This window comes from Mesoplodon mirus (assembly GCF_964341445.2).
Source record: "Mesoplodon mirus genome assembly, chromosome: 14".
In the NCBI taxonomy this organism is placed as follows: Eukaryota; Metazoa; Chordata; class Mammalia; order Artiodactyla; family Ziphiidae; genus Mesoplodon; species Mesoplodon mirus.
The window spans coordinates 47,370,965-47,387,929 of NC_138990.1; the positions used below are offsets into that span (position 1 = coordinate 47,370,965).

At 39.6% G+C, this 16,965-nt stretch overlaps 1 protein-coding gene across 1 annotated transcript in view; it reads left to right on the plus strand.

Moving 5' to 3' along the window:
* Positions 1-16,965, plus strand: part of WDR43 (WD repeat domain 43) — a 50,514-nt gene that overhangs the window by 15,499 nt on the left and 18,050 nt on the right. The window contains exons 4-8 of the mRNA XM_082641826.1: positions 7,526-7,646; positions 8,414-8,553; positions 12,804-12,906; positions 13,413-13,477; positions 15,379-15,550. Of these exons, the coding sequence (XP_082497952.1) occupies positions 7,526-7,646; positions 8,414-8,553; positions 12,804-12,906; positions 13,413-13,477; positions 15,379-15,550 (601 nt within the window). The remainder of the gene's footprint in view (positions 1-7,525; positions 7,647-8,413; positions 8,554-12,803; positions 12,907-13,412; positions 13,478-15,378; positions 15,551-16,965) is intronic.

Consider the following 16,965-nt stretch of genomic DNA (forward strand, 5'->3'; position numbering starts at 1 on the left):
TTACATTCAGTAGTGTATGTGTGTTGATGCTACTCTCACTTTGCCCCAGCTTCACCCTCCTGTCCCATGTCCTGAAGTCCATTTTCTGTGTCTATCTCTTTATTCCTTCCCTGCAACTAGGTTCATCAGTACAACTTATTTTTAGATTCCACATATATGTCTTAGCATACGGTATTGGTTTTTCTCTTTCTGACTTACTTCACTCTGTATGAGAGACTCTAGGTCCATCCACCTCACTACAAATAACTCAATTTGGTTTCTTTTTATGGCTGAGTCTTTACCCATTCATCTGTCGATGGACATTTAGGTTGCTTCCATGTCCTGGCTATTGTAAATAGAGCTGCAATGAACATTGTGGTACACGTCTCTTTTTGAATTATGGTCTTCTCAGGGTATATGCCCAGTAGTGGGATTGCTGGGTCATATGGTAGCTCTATTTTTAGTTTTTTAAGAAACCTCCATAGTGTTTTCCATAGTGGTTGTATCAGTTTACATCCCCACCAACAGTGCAGGAGGGTTCCCTTTTCACCACACCCTTTCCAGCATTTGTTGTTTCTGGATTTTTTGATAATGTCCATTCTGGCTGGCATGAGGTGATACCTCATTGTAGTTTTGATTTGCATTTCTCTAATAATTAGTGATGTTGAGAATCTTTTCATGTGCCTCTTGGCCATCTGTATGTCTTCCTTGGTGAAATGTCTATTTAGGTCTTCTGCCCATTTTTTAACTGGATTGTTTGTTTTTTTTGATATTGAGCTCCATGAGCTGTTTGTATATTTTGGATATTAATCCCTTGTCCGTTTCATTTGCAAATATTTTCTCCATTCTGAGCGTTGTCTTTTTGTCTTGTTCATGGTTTCCTTTGCTGTGCAAAAGCTTTTAAGTTTAATTTAAAGTCCCATTTGTTTATTTTTGTTTTTATTTCCATTACTCTAGGAGATTGGTCAAAAAAGAACTTGCTGTGGTTCACTTCAGCGTGTTTTTCCTATGTTTTCCTCTAAGAGTTTTATAGTGTCTGGTATTACATTTAAGTCTTTAATCCATTTGGAGTTTATTTTTGTGTATTGTGTTAGGTAGTGTTCTAATTTCATTCTTTTACATGTAGCTGTCTAGTTTTCCCAGCACCGCTTATTCAAGAGGCTGTCTTTTCTCCATTGTGTGTTCTTACCTCCTTCGTTGTAAATTAGGTGCCCATATGTGCATGGTTTTATCTCTAGGCATTCTGTCTTGTACCATTGATCTATATTTCTGTTTTTGTGCCAGTACCATACTGTTTTCATTACTGTAGCTTTGTGGTGTAGTTTGAAGTTGGGTAGGCTCATTCCTCCAACTCCATTTTTCTTTCTCAAGATTGCTTTGGCTATTCATTGTCTTTTGTGTTTCCATACAAATTGTAAAATTTTTTGTTTTAATTCTGTGAAGAATGCCATTGGTAGTTTGATAGGGATTGCACTGAATCTGTAGATTGCTTTAGGTAGTATAGTCATTTTCACAGTATTGATTCTTCAAATCCAAGGACATGGTATATTTCTCCATCTGTTTATGTCATCTTTGATTTCTTTCGTCAGTGTTTTATAGTTTTCTGAGTACAAGTTTTTCGCCTCCTTAGGCAGGTTTATTCCTCGGTATTTTATTATTTTTGTTGCAGTGGTAAATGGGAGTGTTACCTTACTTTCTGGTATTTTGTTGTTGGTTTAGAGGAATGCAAGAGATTTCTGTGCATTTATTTTGTATCCTGCAACCTTACCAAATTCATTGATTAGTTCTAGTTCTAGTAGTTTTCTGGTGCCATCTTTAGGACTTTCTATGTATAGTATCATGTCATCGGCAAACAGTGACAGTTTTACTTCTTTTCCAATTTGTATTCCTTTTATTTCTTTTTCTTCTCTGATTGCCATGGCTAGGCAATGGCATGCCAAAACTATGTTGAATAAGAGCGGCGAGAGTGGACATCCTTGTCTTGTTCCTGATCTTAGTGGTCGCTTTCAGTTTTTCACCATTGACTGTGATGCTTTCTGTGGGTTTGTCTTATGTGGCCTTTTTATTATATTGAGGTAGGTTCCTCTATGCCCATTTTCTGGAGAGTTTATCATAAATCAGTGTTGAATTTTGTCAAAAGCCTTTTCTGCATCTATTGAGATGATCATATGGTTTTTATTCTTTAATTTGTTAATGTGGTGTATCACATTGGTTGATTTGCGTGTATTGACGAATCCTTTCATCCCTGGGATAAATCCCACTTGATTATGGTGTATGATCCTTTTTTAATGTGCTGTTGGATTCTCTTTGCTAGTATTGTGTTCAGGGTTTTTGCATCTATGTTCATCAGTGATACTGGTCTGTCGTTTTCTTTTTTTGTAGTATCTTTGTCTGGTTTTGGTATCAGGGTGATGGTGGCCTCATAGAATGAGTTTGGGAGTGTTGCTTCCTCTGCAGTTTTTTGGAAGTGTTTGAGAAGGATGGGTGTTAGCTCTTCTGTAAATGTTTGATAGAATTCACCTGTGAAGCCATTTGATCCTGGACTTTTGTTTGTTGGAAGATTTTTAATTATGCTTTCAATTTCATTACTTGTGATAAGTCTGTGTAGATGTTCTAATTCTTCCTGGTTCAGTCTTGGAAAATTGTACCTTTCCAAGAATTTGTCCATTTCTTCATGGTTGTCCGTTTTATTGGCATATAGTTGTTTGTAGTAGTCTCTTATAATCCTTTGTATTTCTGTAGTACAGTTGTGATTTTTCCTTTTTCATTTCTAATTTTATTGATTTGCGTCTTCTCCCTTTTTTTCTTGATGAGTCTGGCTAAGGGTTTATCAATTTTGTTTATCTTCTCAAAGAACCAGGTTTTAGTTTTATTGATCTTTGCTATTGTTTTCTTTGATTCTATTTCATTTATTTCTGCCCTGATCTTTATGATTTCTTTCCTTCTACTGACTTTGGGTTTTCTTTGTTTTTCTTTCTCTAGTTGTTTTAAGTGTGGGGTTAGATTATTTGAGATTTTTCTTGTTTCTTGAGGTGAGATTGTATTGCTATAACCTTTCCTCTTAGAACTGCTTTTGCTGCGCCCCATAGGTTTTGGGTCGTCGTGTTTTCGTTGTTATTTGTTTCCATGGTTTTTTTTTTTATTTCTTCTTTGATTTCTTCAGTGATCTCTTGGTTATTTAGTAGCGCACTGTTTAGCCTCCATGTATTTGTGTTGTTTACAGTTATTTTCCTGTAATTGATTTCCAGTCTCATAGCATTGTGGTCAGAAAAGATACTGTATATGATTTCAATTTTCTTAAATTTTCTGAGGCTTGATTTGTGACCCAAGATGTGATCTATCCTGGAGAATGTTCCACGTGCACATGAGAAGAAAGTGTATTCTGCCACTTTTGGGTGGAATGTTTTATAAATATCAATTGGATCTATCTGGTTCATTGTGTCATTTAAAGCATGTGTTTCCTTATGTATTTTCTGTTTGGATGATCTGTCCATTGGTGTAAGTGGGGTGTTAAAGTCCCCTACTGTTACTTGTTACTGTCAGTTTCTCCTTTCATGGTTGTTAGCATTTGCCTTATATATTGAGGTGCCCCTATATGTTGGGTGCATAAACATTTATAATTGTTATATCTTCTTCTTGGATTGATCCTTTGATCATTATGTAGTGTCCCTTCGTATCTTTTTAACAGTCTTTATTTTAGAGTCTATTTTATCTGATATGAGTATTGCTACTCCAGCTTTCTTTTGATTTCCATTTGCATGGGATATCTTTTTCCATCCCTTCACTTTCAGTCTGTATGTGTCCCTCGGTCTGAAGTGGGTCTCTTGTAGACAGCATATATATGGGTCTTGTTTTGTATCCATTCAGCCAGTCTGTGTCTTTTGGTTGGGGCATTTAATCCATTTACATTCAAGGTTATTATCGATATGTATGTTCCTATTACCATTTTCTTAATTGTTTTGGATTTGTTTTTGTGGGTCTTCTTCTCCTGTGTTTCCTGCTTAGAGAACTTTCTTTAGCGTTTGTTGTAAAGCTGCTTTGGTGGTGCTGAATTCTTTTACCTTTTGCTTGTCTGAAAAGCTCTTGACTTCTCCATTGAATCTGAATGAGATCCTTGCTGGGTAGAGTAATCTTAGCTGTAGGATTTTCTCTTTCATCACTTTAAGTATTTCCTGCCACTCCTTTGTGGCCTGCAGCGATTCCACTGAAAAATCAGCTGATAACCTTATGGGGATTCCTTTGTATGTTATTTTTTGTTTTTCCCTTAGTGCTTTTAATATTTTTTCTTTGAATTTAATTTTGTTAGTTTGATTACTGTGTGTCTTCGTTTGTTTTTCCTAGGGTTTATCCTGTATGGGACTCCCTGTGCTTCCTGGACTTGGGTGACTATTTCCTTTCCCATGCTAGGGAAGTTTTCCACTATAATCTCTTCAAATAATTTCTCAGACCCTTTCTTTTTCTCTTCTTCTTCTGGGACCCCTATAATTCGAATGTTGGTGAGTTTGGTGTTGTCCCAGAGGTCTCTGAAATTGTCTTCAGTTCTTTCATTCTCTTCTCTTTATTCTGCTCCTCGACAGTTATTTCTACCATTTTGTCTTCCAGCTCACTTATTCGTTCTTCTGCCTCGGTTATTCTGTTATTGATTCCTTCTAGTGTATTCTTCATTTCAGCTATTATATTGTTCATCTCTGTTAGTTTGTTTTTTAGTTTTCTAGATCTTTGTTATAAACATTTCTTGTATTTTCTCTGTCTGTGCCTCCATTCTGTTTCTGAGATTGCAGGTCATCTTTACTATCATAACTCTGAACGCTTTCCCAGGTAGCTTGCTTATTTCCTCTTCATTTATTTGGTCTTGTAGGTTTTTACCTGCTCCTTCATCTGTGACTTTTTTTTTTTTTTTTTTAATGAGTGGGATTGTGTTCCTGTCTTACTGGTTGTTTGGCCTGAGGTTTCTAACTCTGGGGTTTGTAGGCTATTGGGTAGAGCTGGGTCTTGATGTTGAGGTGAGGAGCTCTATGAGACTTCACTCCAATGAATATTCCCTGGGGTCTGAGGTTTTCTGTTAGTCCAGTGGTTAAGATTCGGAGCTCCCACCGCAGGAACTTCGGCCTGACCCCAGGCTCGTGAACCAAGATTCTGCAAGCCGCCTGGGGTGGCAAAAAGCAAAAAAAGGGAACAATAACAAAGTTAAAAATAAAATTAGACTAGGAAACTAACAGTTATGTTAGAAAGAATATAAAAGATGAATCAACAACCGGAAGGGACATCAGTACCATGGTAGTAAAAAGAAGGAGGAGGGAAAAAGAAAGGGGTGGGAGGAAGGCCTTGGCTGTGGAGGGCGGGGCCTAAGCATGGGCAGGGTTTGGGTGCTGGGCGGGGCCAATACTCAGGTCCCACAGGGCTGAAAAAGGCCCTGGGAGCTATGGGGGTTGGGGCTTGGTCTCAGAGGGCAGGGGACCTCATCTGCCAGCCCAGCAGGCCTCCTGGGCTCAAGTGGGCAGGACCCACGCCCTCCTCTCCTCTCCTGCTCTTCTGGTCTGGGAAGGCCCCTCCCACTTGCCTCTCCTGTTCTCCCCTCAGCCTCCTTCCTATGCCCCCAAGGACCCAGGAGACCTAGAGGGGGCTTTGGAGGTGGGAGTACCAGCCTGGGAGCTCAGCAGACTCCTCTGCCCGAGTGGGCCAGGCGATCGCCTTCCGCTCCTCTCTGGCTCTTCCCCGAGAGTCCCTCCCCCCTGCCTCTTGATCCCCCCGGCCTCAGGGGTGCCCATCCTGTCTGGCCTCCACTTCTCCCCCACCCAGTCCCACTGCATCCTACCGGTTCACCTTGGGGTTCCTCCCTTCTCCTTGGGTGTTAGAGTCCCCCACCAGCGGCCAGCAGGCGCCCTAGTTGTGGGGAGAAGCTAACTCCATGTCTTCCCACACTGCCATCTTGACTCCTCCTGCACACTTAACTCTTTGCCTGTATATTTTTGATTTTTTTCTCCTAGCCTTTTGCTTTTAATTTTATGACTTATTTTGTGGTACAGAGTTTTATTTAATTAAACTTGATTATTTTTTTCCTATGTGATTCTTTGTTTGTAATTGCTTTGGAAGGCTTTTCCTAACCCCATGATTATAAAAACTTCCTCATAAGTATTTTTTTAATACTTATTTTTAATCAGTTAGTTTTGGTTTAATTTATTAAGTTTAGTGTGTATGTAATATAAGACAGGAATCTAATTTTGTTTCTCCAAATGAGTAATTTGACATATTCCAGTGTGACCGGCAGAGCAATATGTTTTCTTCCACTTTAGAAGTAACCTTTTTTCGTAAGAAGATTGCTCCTGTTACTTCTGTTTTTTGTTTCTTTTTTTAAAATTAATTTATTTTTGGCTGCATTGGTTCTTTGTTGCTGCACATGGGCTTTCTCTAGTTGCAGCGAGCAGGGGATAGTCTTCGTTGCGGTGCGTGGCTTCTCACTGTGGTGGCTTCTCGTATAGCATGGGCTCTAGGCACGTGGGCTTCAGTAGTTGTGGCTCAGAGGCTCTAGAGCACAGGCTCAGTAGTTGTGGTGCACAGGCTTAGTTGCTTCATGGCATGTGGGATCTTCCTGGACCAGGGCTTGAACCCGTGTCCCCTGAATTGGTAGGCGGATTCTTAACCACTGTGCCACCAGGGAAGCCCTGCTACTGTTACTTCTTGATTTTATAAGTGAATAGCCAAGCCAGGCTCCTTGTTGCTTATAAATAGCATTAACGTATGCAACAGTCTGCAAAGGCTCTTGCTGTTAATCATATTTGTGGTATTAGAAAGGGATCATTATACCTAATTTACTTTATTTTATCAGCTAGGGGCATATATTTGTGGATTTGGGGTAGAAATAATCTTTTTGTACTGTAGGTTGAGAGATCGTTTGTATTACTAAGTAAATTAAATTCTCAACCTTCCAGAGAATGCAGGAACTATGGAGGGGATAGGATGGGTTTGTAGAGGTCCAGCCAGCATGGTAGTTTCCTGGGCAATAACAGGATCACCTCATGGATCACTGGAGACACAACTACCCATTTTACATTCTTATAACTCTTATTAACCCATTTCCTGGAACCTCTTAAGATTCTCTGTCCTATTGGGGAGGCATTACCTTGGTGATATGTCCAAGGTTGGTTACCTGAGTCAAGATGTTAGGGAATGCAGTTTGGCATAGAACCTTGAGTGGTATTTTTTTTTTTTTTCTCTCTAGTTGTGGAAAGCTGGGGCTACTCTTCGTTGTGGTGCACGGGCTTGTCATTGCGATGGCTTCTCTTATTGCAGAGCATGGGCTCTAGGCGCGCGGGCTTCAGTAGTTGTGGCGCATGGGCTTAGTTGCTCCGTGGCATGTGGGATCTTCCTGGACCAGGGCTCGAACCCGTGTCCGTCGCATTGGCACGTGGATTCGTAACCACTGCGCCACCAGGGAAGCCCCTTGAGTGGTATTTTTAATGCCTAGTTTGCCTTTTGTTTTCTTTTTGCTTTGAGTAAAGTTTCCTCCCCATTCATTGAGATGTTTTTATTTCTCTTCACATTACAGCAAATGGAAAGGTGATAATAGCAGCGTCAGTTCCCTGTGTATCAGCCCAGATGGAAAGATGTTGCTTTCAGCTGGTCGAACAATCAAACTATGGGTTTTGGAGACCAAAGAAGTCTACAGAGTGAGTGAATCAAATTAGTTGTAAGCATAACAGTTGTCTAGAGTAAGTATGGAGAAAGGCAGAAGTCTGAGCCAAAGAGTATTGTTTTAAGAATACAGATGTGTTATTTTCAAGCATATGAAATAGTACAATTAATAGACAAAAGTAGTCCTCCAAATCTGTTAAATAGATGAGACATGTCCTTTTTGCATGCATTGGAAGAATGAATGTGAATGGAAAATGAAATGAGTGGAATTTGAATTAAGTATCTTACTCTCTTCAATAATAATACAATTATATAATAACGATAGTAATCTTTTATTTCTAGCTTGCATCCAGCGTTTGGTATATTACTGTATTTAGCTGTGGAGATTGAGAATCACATTTTGCGTGTGCTCAGGGGTTACTGAACTTTTGGTGCTGTGATGATGCCTCAAAATTGTGGTTTCGACTCACTGAGAGTAACATGAAGACCTACAATTCCTTGGCTGTGTCTGAGCGCCCAGGCACCCCTTTTAAAATGGATAGAATGAAGTGAATCTTTAACACACATATGGAAGAAGTAAAGATTGTGGGGTAGGCTCACGGGAGTTGGAAGGGACAGCTTTAATGTTCAGGTTTTTTTGGATGGAGGTTTTTAAAGTGAGAGGAATATAGCACAAATGACCTTAGTAGTCTGGAGCTCTGATTTCAGATATGTATCATGTATATTGTTTATGATACATATGAACTCTTAATTTTTGTTACTGCTTTACATCCTCTCCTAAATGAGATTTAACTTTCTCTAGCACTTCACGGGACATGCAACGCCGGTTTCATCACTTATGTTCACTACTATCAGACCTCCTAATGAGAGCCAACCCTTTGATGGAATTACAGGTCTTTATTTCTTATCTGGAGCAGTACATGACCGGTTACTTAATGTCTGGTATGTAGTCTTCTGGATTTTGGGAGGTAACATTGCCTTGAAAGAATCGGTCATAGCTTATATGGTTAATGTAAATGATGAATATGAGATTTGCTTTATTGTATTTAATGTTAGATTTATTTTATATTGACTTGTAATGAGGAATTGAGCCTGTCTAAAAATCAGATCTTTATGAGAAAAATTTAAGAGCATTACCTAATAGAACTTCCTCCATGCTTGTTTAGAGATACAATGGGCTGAATATTTTTGTGACTGGACAATTTAAAAACCTTTTTAAAAATTTTTTTAGGAAAATCTCTGATTTTGTTGAAAGACATGACTATCTGGGTTAGTGCAGTAATGCCTATTTGATGGTTTACTGAGGACATTAAATTCCTTGGTTGTGTCTGAGAATTCCCAGTAGCCTTTCCTTGCAGTGGTTGCTGTCACTAATTCCCTTTGAAGCTACTTTTGAAAGTAAAAATCAATTTGGTATTGAAGAGCCATCAAAAAGTTTTTAAATTTAAGAAATAATAAGAAATTTCTTGGATTTTATAACGTCATCTAATGGTGAAATTAACTTTTTTTCTTTTTTTTCTTTTTTTTTTTTGCTTACGCGGGCCTCTCACTGTTGTGGCCTCTCCCGTTGCGGAGCACAGGCTCCGTACACGCAGGCTCAGCGGCCATGGCTCACGGGCCCAGCCGCTCTGTGGCATGTGGGATCTTCCCGGACTGGGGCACGAACCCGCGTCCCCTGCATCGGCAGGCGGACTCTCAACCACTGCGCCACCAGGGAAGCCCTTAACTTTTTTTCTTTTACCTGATGTTCATGGACAGAATACGGAGAGATTTTAAAAATAGAAGTAGTTTCTTATCCTAATGATCAGTTAGTTGAGCATGCTCTTGACCATATAAAGTTACTGTAAATTTATACCAAATAATACTCAGAAATGAGACTCATCAAATATGTATTTCTTAAAGTAGTCGTGTGGGGAAGGGTTCATGTCAGTCTGGAGGTGGACCTCTGTTCACCTCCAGACCGTCAGCTTAGTTCCTAATTATGATTCTTATAATCAAATTGTGTTGGTTTTCTGTCCTGTGTCTCATTCTTGAGGAGCACCTATTGGAATATCTTATTTTGGTTCTAGAGGGTTTATCCCTAACATAAGAAATTAGTAATGCCCAAAACGTTGAAATCGGCCACCTCAATATCCTGACATTACTGAGGTGCTTCAGTCTTTAATGCCTCACCTCTTTGGCTCCTGAGACTAGGGGTCTCCAGCTCCAAAATTTTTTGTATAGCAGAAAAATTGATTTCTGCTGTCTTAAGATCCTGAAGATAGTTCGTGTATACCTGAGGCTTCCTAGTGACAGAGGAGTAAACCATAAAAACCAAACAGGTTAAAACTGCGTATTGAAAGGCTGCCCCCAAAGGCCATTCATGAAAACTTTGTGTTTTGTTAGGTAGAGCAAGCCGAGGGTTCCCTTATAATTACCTTTGAAAGACACATGTCTGAAAGAAAATAACATTTGAAGGCTTCTTGCCACTGAATGAAGATTAAAATTAAAAAAAAAAAAAACCCAAAAAACCCTTTCATATTACTGCAAGGAGGAGGAAGTACTATCTCCTATTGATGGGCTAAAATAGCAGCTTCTGCTGTATATAGTGGTGTGATAGCAGTGATTTTGAGCATGTATATAATATGAGTAACTTCATTTTAGAATGAATCTTGTTTTATTAAGAAGTTATTATGCATGAAATATTTAGAATTTATCAAATCAACTCTTAATTTTCTTCTAGACAAAAAAATACTGAAAGACTGTTTACTGGTAAATGTATAAAGTCTCACTAGTTAATAAAAAGAAACTGATCTTGAATCATGTTTGTAAGTCACGCTTGTTACTCTGTTACTCAGTCTTTATTTTAATTTTTTAAATTTGTGCCCAGATTTTTTAAACAGCTTCACTGAGGTATAATTGACATAATAAATTGGACGTACTTAAAGCAAAAGCATAATTAAGTTTTTACATATGTATACGAATGTGAGATTATTACCACAGTCAAAACAGTGGCCACCTTCACTGCTCCCAAGAGTTTCCTTGTATCCCTTTGTAATCCCCCTCCCCACCTCAGTCTACAGGCTTGTTGACATGTTTGGGATATTACAGATAAAGTTGTTAAGGACACTTGTGTACAAGTCTTTGTACAGACTTATGATTCATTTCTCTTGGGTAACTACCTAGGAGTGTAATGGCTGCATCTTACGATAGGTGTATATCCAACTTTTTTAAAAACTGCCAAATTTTTTCCAGAGTGGTTGTACCATTTTACATTCCCACCAGCTATGCATAAGAGTGCTGATTCCTTCACATCTTCACCAACACTTCATGGTCATTTAATTTCAGCCATTCTGATAAGTGTGTAGTGGTATCTCAGTGTGGTTTTAAGTTGCATTTTCCTAATGACTGTTGATGTTGAGAATCTTTTAAGTACTTATTTGCTATCTGGATATGTACCTTGACAAAGTGTGTGTTCAAATATTTTGGCCTGGACTTCCCTGGTGGCGCGGTGGTTGGGAGTCCGACTGCTGATGCAGGGGACATGGGTTCGTGCCCCGGTCCGGGAGGATCCCACATGCCGCAGAGTGGCTGGGCCCGTGAGCCATGGCCACTGAGCCTGCGTGTCCGGAGCCTGTGCTCCGCAACGGGAGAGGCCACAGCGGGGAGAGGCCCGTGTACCGCCAAAAAAAAAAAAATTTGGCCTATTTTCTGCTGGGTTGTTTGTATTCTCACTGAGTTTTGAGAGTTCTTTGTATATTCTGAATATAAATCAATTATTAGGTATATGCTTTACAAATATTTTCTCCTAGTCTGTGGCTTGTCTTTTTTTGAAACGAAGCAGTTTTTAATTTTGATGAAGTACAGATCATGTTTTGAAGTCTTTGTTTAACGCAAGGTCACAAAAGTGTTCTGGAAGTTTTTTAGTTTTAGGTCTTGTGTTTATTTGGTCTGTAATCTGTTTTGAGTTAATTTGTGTATATGGTTCAAGGAACGGATTGGGGTTCTTGGGTTTGTTTTTTTGTTTTTTGGATATCCAGTGGTCCCAGTACTATCTCTAGTGAATTGGTGCCGCATATATACACGTTGAGTCAGTTGCCTGGTATTTGCAGTAGTCATGTTGTATGAAGTCCTCAGGAGCACTGATTCAGCGATACTGAACTCGTACTCCTTGGAGAAACACCAGGGTTTGGTTTCTGCAAGCCTCTGGTTACAACATTTTTGTCATCTAATTAATACATAACCTTGTTTTATGTGTATTTCTGTTTAAAGATACCATAGTTTATTTATATACATACACACACACATAGCTGATTAACTTACGTCAGAACAGAGTTTATCGAACTTAAACATTTTCTCCATAAGCTTATCACAGCCTTTTTACTCTTAGGGACACTAGACCGCACTTCAGAATTATACTTGGGGGCCATTTTAAATAGTGAAATCATCAACCAAAAGCATAAAAGCAAAAATGTGGCACTAAATAGGCTGTAAAAAGAATACTTAGTATGAAAGCTGAAATAAAAAGGCAGAGCATAGCCTTGTTAAACCTCATGAGCATTGGGCTGCTCATATGCTTCACTGCTCTATGTATACCTGTTAAAGACCATGAAATCACCACAAATAGTGATTTTGGGGTCTACAAATAAATTTTAGCAAGTAGGCAGATTCTCAAAGAATCAACCAATAGTGAGGATCATTTATCTATCTATCTATTTATCTATTTCTGGGCTCTGTTTTCTCAGTATTGCTATGATGTTAATTCTCCTCAAATTAATCTATAGATTCAATGTGAATCCAGTCAAAATCCCAGCAATCTGATTTTTAAATTCAGGTGGAAATGCAAAGCACATAGAATAGCCAAAATGACTTTGAAAAAGAAGTTGGAAAACTCACTTCAAAACTTGCAAAGCTGCAGTGATCAAGACAGTTGGCATTGCCATCAAGATAGACAAATAGGTTAACGGAAAAGAACGTTGCTCATTGCTTAAATCTGCCACAAATGCATTAATGCTTTCTCTTTTCCCATGTAACCATGTCACATGATAGTGACACAAATGCTTCCCTTATTTTGATCTTTAATTACCTTATTGGGCTTTCAAAAGATGAAAATGCTGTTGGGAGCTGATTGCTGTAACTCCCTTTAGGTGTTTGCTTTTTTTTTTTTTTTTTTTTTAATGTCTTATTATCTAATCATCGGTTTTGTTATCTAGGCAGGTCCGGTCAGAAAACAAAGAGAAGAATGCAGTGATGTCTTTTACAGTTACAGACGAACCTGTCTATATTGACTTGACTTTGTCAGAAAATAAAGAAGAGGTAAGTGGCTTGTTTCTTTGAGAATTTGTTTTTGGACTTCACAAATACTATTTTTTAAAATTAGGGTTTTGATGATTGGATGATTCAGGAAAGAGAGAGAACAAAATAAAAATCTTAGACTATTCAAAGTAATCATTGGATTCTGTATTGAGTGCTCATGAGGGGAGAGGACAGGGTGCAGTGGCGTTTTCATGTGGGCCTGCCGGTTTGTCCCCTGTTGTCAGTCAATGCACTTGGTTGTTGACTTAGCTCCTCTGACTTCCATGGTGTGTTCTCATGGACTGTGCTGTCTTCTTAGCCTAAACTTTTATTTATAGGCTTGACAACAACTACTTGAATTGTTATTTTGGTGAGAGTGATTATTTTTAAATTCAAGAGTTGAACATCCTTACTATTTTGATTATCTCTTGTTAATTTGAAGGGTGGAGAGGGTAGTTGAATTTTCGTAAGTAATTATTAGAGTAGACTGAAGTATATTACCTGTTAATGTTACATTTTTCTTTTAGCCTGTCAAGTTAGCTGTTGTTTGCAGAGATGGTCAAGTTCATCTTTTTGAACACATATTAAATGGGTAAGTAAGAAGTTTCTCAAGTCAGAAATTTATTTTCCTTCCCTGACTTACTACATATTTATACTCCCACCTGAATATTCTTTGCTTTATGTTACTTTTCATTTAGATTGTTCTGAAAGCCTTCTTAATTCTTTGTCCGTATGACTACATACATTCCCAGTGAGAACTCAAGTTTTATTTTAAAAGAAATTGGTTCAGTAGGAAAGCTTTGCTTGTGAACTTCGGTGAAGCCTTAATTTCTAACTTTGATAGTGTCACACATTTGTGGATCAGTGAATGCTTGTGTTTTGTTGGACAGAGGGGAGTTGCTGATATGATGTGTAGTAGTCATAGACCAGGGGTCGGTAAATTATGGCCTGCAGGCCACATCCAGTAGAAACCATATGTGCCCCACCCCGCCCCCCAAACAAAAATATTTACTATCTGGCCCTTTATAGAAAAGTTTGCCAACTCCTGCATGTGCTATAAACATGGTCTGAGACTCAGTCATGTGCATAATTATGTTAAACTTTAAAATGGTTTCAGCTTTTTATTGTCAGTTGGTACCCTTCCTTTTACAATTCTAGTATAGGGATTATGAAAGTAACATACACTTATTTTAAAACATTCAGAATGCATAGACAATTGATTATAAAACTCAAGTCTCCCTCCATTGAGTTCCACTCCCTAGAGGTAACTTAACATTTTGATGTGTAGCACTTGAGGCCTTTGTTTATATAGTCATATGTATGCATGGAATGTATAATTGAGGGCCCAGAAGTGGTGGGCCATGCTAAGGGCTTGGGCATTTCTCCTTGGGCAGTAGTAAGCTGTTGAAGGATTTTAAACTGAGGGTTGATGGGGTTTGACCTAAGTTTTAAGACATTAAGTTTTAAGTCGTTCTATCTGATGTGAAGAGAATAGACCACAGAAGGGTAAAGGCCAAAGCAGAGGCCAAAAATCCTGGATAGAGATGGTTTTGGAGTTGGGAAACTAGGAAAGTGAGTTGGAAAGATAGTGGGGTGCTTACAGTTGGGATTATGGAGGGTGTGTACTTAGTGGTGATAAGATGTCTGTGGTGTGAGGAGCGTGTGGCTGTGGTACAGGGAAGGACAAGGTTGCTGGAGGCAGAAGGCTAAAGGAACTGAGAGGGCAGGGTGTCAGAAGGATCATCAGACTGCGTGCTGTATGTGGGAATCACTAAGGAAGGAATTCCTCAGCGGAATTGTTGGACAGAGTGACAGCCACTCACATCTTGAAGAAATGCCGAGTGACCCAGAGGCCATTGGATGACGGCAGGAGGGGAATGTAGCTGGTAGCAGTGATGGCAATTTCAAAGGTTTTAGAGGTGGTGGAGGGAGAGACTACTTGTCTTGAAGTGTTAGTGAAGAACAGGAAGCGTACATGAATCACTGCCGAGGGTCCTGGCACTGAGGGTGTGGGGAGGGCTGCCGAGGCGAGCAAGGTGAGGAGAGCTCTTAGAGGAGGAGTTGAGCATCTAATTTTGTTTATATTTTGCTGATCATTTTGCTCCTGGAACTGTGATGCAGAGGTCATGGTGAGGATTCAGGGGTTGGAAGCAATTAGAGATGGGGCTGATTAGGGTAGGGCAAGAACAGAGCCATTTGGGGCTGAAGCTCAGGGTGGTGAGAGAGCCCTTGGGAGCCTGGGGCCTTTTGTAGGGGTTGACACAGTGGGATAGAAGAGCAGGTGTGCCTCAAGGCAGGTTTTGGTGGTGAGGTCTTGAGTGTTGGCAGGGTGGGGATAGATGAAGTCTTGACAGGAACACTAGTGCTCTGGGACACTGGTCACTCCCGATGATGTGGAGGCTGGGGGAGGGTCACATTTCATGACACCAACTTCAAAGAATTAGTGTGAGATGCTATTTCACATTTTCTAATCTCATTTTTTTCCATTTCCAGATACTGCAAAAAGCCTTTGACTTCAAACTGCACAATTCAGATAGCAACGCCTGGGAAAGGCAAGAAATCAACACCAAAACCCGTCCCTATTCTAGCAGCTGGTTTTTGCTCCGACAAAATGTCATTGTTGCTTGTATATGGCACTTGGTTTCAGCCCACCATTGAGCGAGTGGTACGTAGCTGCCCCTCTGGAGTAAAGCAGTGCAGCATCAACATGTCTGTGGAGGAGAATGATTTTAAAATGATATATTGGTCTGCTTATCGGAATACTTAAGATGTCATATATTTCCCCTTAACTGAAGGACTTTTCAGTGGATGGTTTATTTTAAATTGGGAGAACTCTGTATATAGTTGGTCCTTGAACAACACAGTTTTGAACTGTGTGGGTCCACTTATGCATGGATTTTTTCCGATAGTAAATACTACAGTATTTCACCATCCAAGGTTGTTGAATCCACAGATGCGGAACTATGGATACGTTATAACTATGAACAAGTTATAAGTGGATTTTTGACTGCACAGAGGGTCGGCGCCCCTAACCCCTGCATCGTTCAAGGGTCAACTATGTAATTTTACTTAACCCAGTATATCCAGAATACCGTTTTAATGTTTAGTATAAAACATTATTTGAGATATTTTACCCCCTTCTTCCTTTATTTGGTATTACATCTTTAAAATCTGGTGTATGTTGTTCACTTACAAGCCCATCTCAGTTTGGACTAGCCACATTTCAAGTGCTCAGGAGCCACAGGTATGGGTGAAGTTTGTCCAGTTACCCAAAAGATAAATCTTTTTTTTTTTTTTTTTTTTTTTTAAATTTTTTGCGGTATGCGGGCCTCTCACTGTTGTGGCCTCTCCCGTTGCGGAGCACAGGCTCCGGACGCGCAGGCTCAGCGGCCATGGCTCACGGGCCTAGCCTCTCCGCGGCATGTGGGATCTTCCCGGATCGGGGCACGAACCTGTGTCCCCTGCATCGGCAGGCGGACTCTCAACCACTGCGCCACCAGGGAAGCCCCCAAAAGATAAATCTTAATAAGAGATCCCGTAGTAATAGCACACATTGAATATTCTAAGTGGAAATGTAACGGGTGGGGCAGTGGTTTAGGTTTTTTGATTACAGAAGTTTCTTTGGAGACTTTTGGTGAGTTGTTATGAGCATGTCCAATAGGTGAGACTATGAGAGGAATATCTCTTGCTTAAGCAATCTCTTGTTGAGTCTATTTAAAAATACTTCTTACTTTAAAAAAATGTAATACATGGTTATGGTGTGATAAAAAAGGGAGAGAAGTGTTAAACTGTAAACATACGTCTCCTTACCATACGTGGATCCCATAACCTCACTCTCCAGATGCAGCCTGTTTCCTGTGTGCTTTGTGTCTTTCCAGATATTGATTAGGTGGGTATAGAGAATTACCTATAACTTTAAAGCCTTGTAGGTACATACGTACTTTGCTGCATCTCACTTCCCCTCCTGTTAAATACCATATCAGGACATAGAGATTCTCCTTAGAGCATTTTATTAATCAGCATTGCTTGTCTTTGACTAGCTTATGGAAGGATAGCAGTAGGAAACTTAGGGTAGGACCA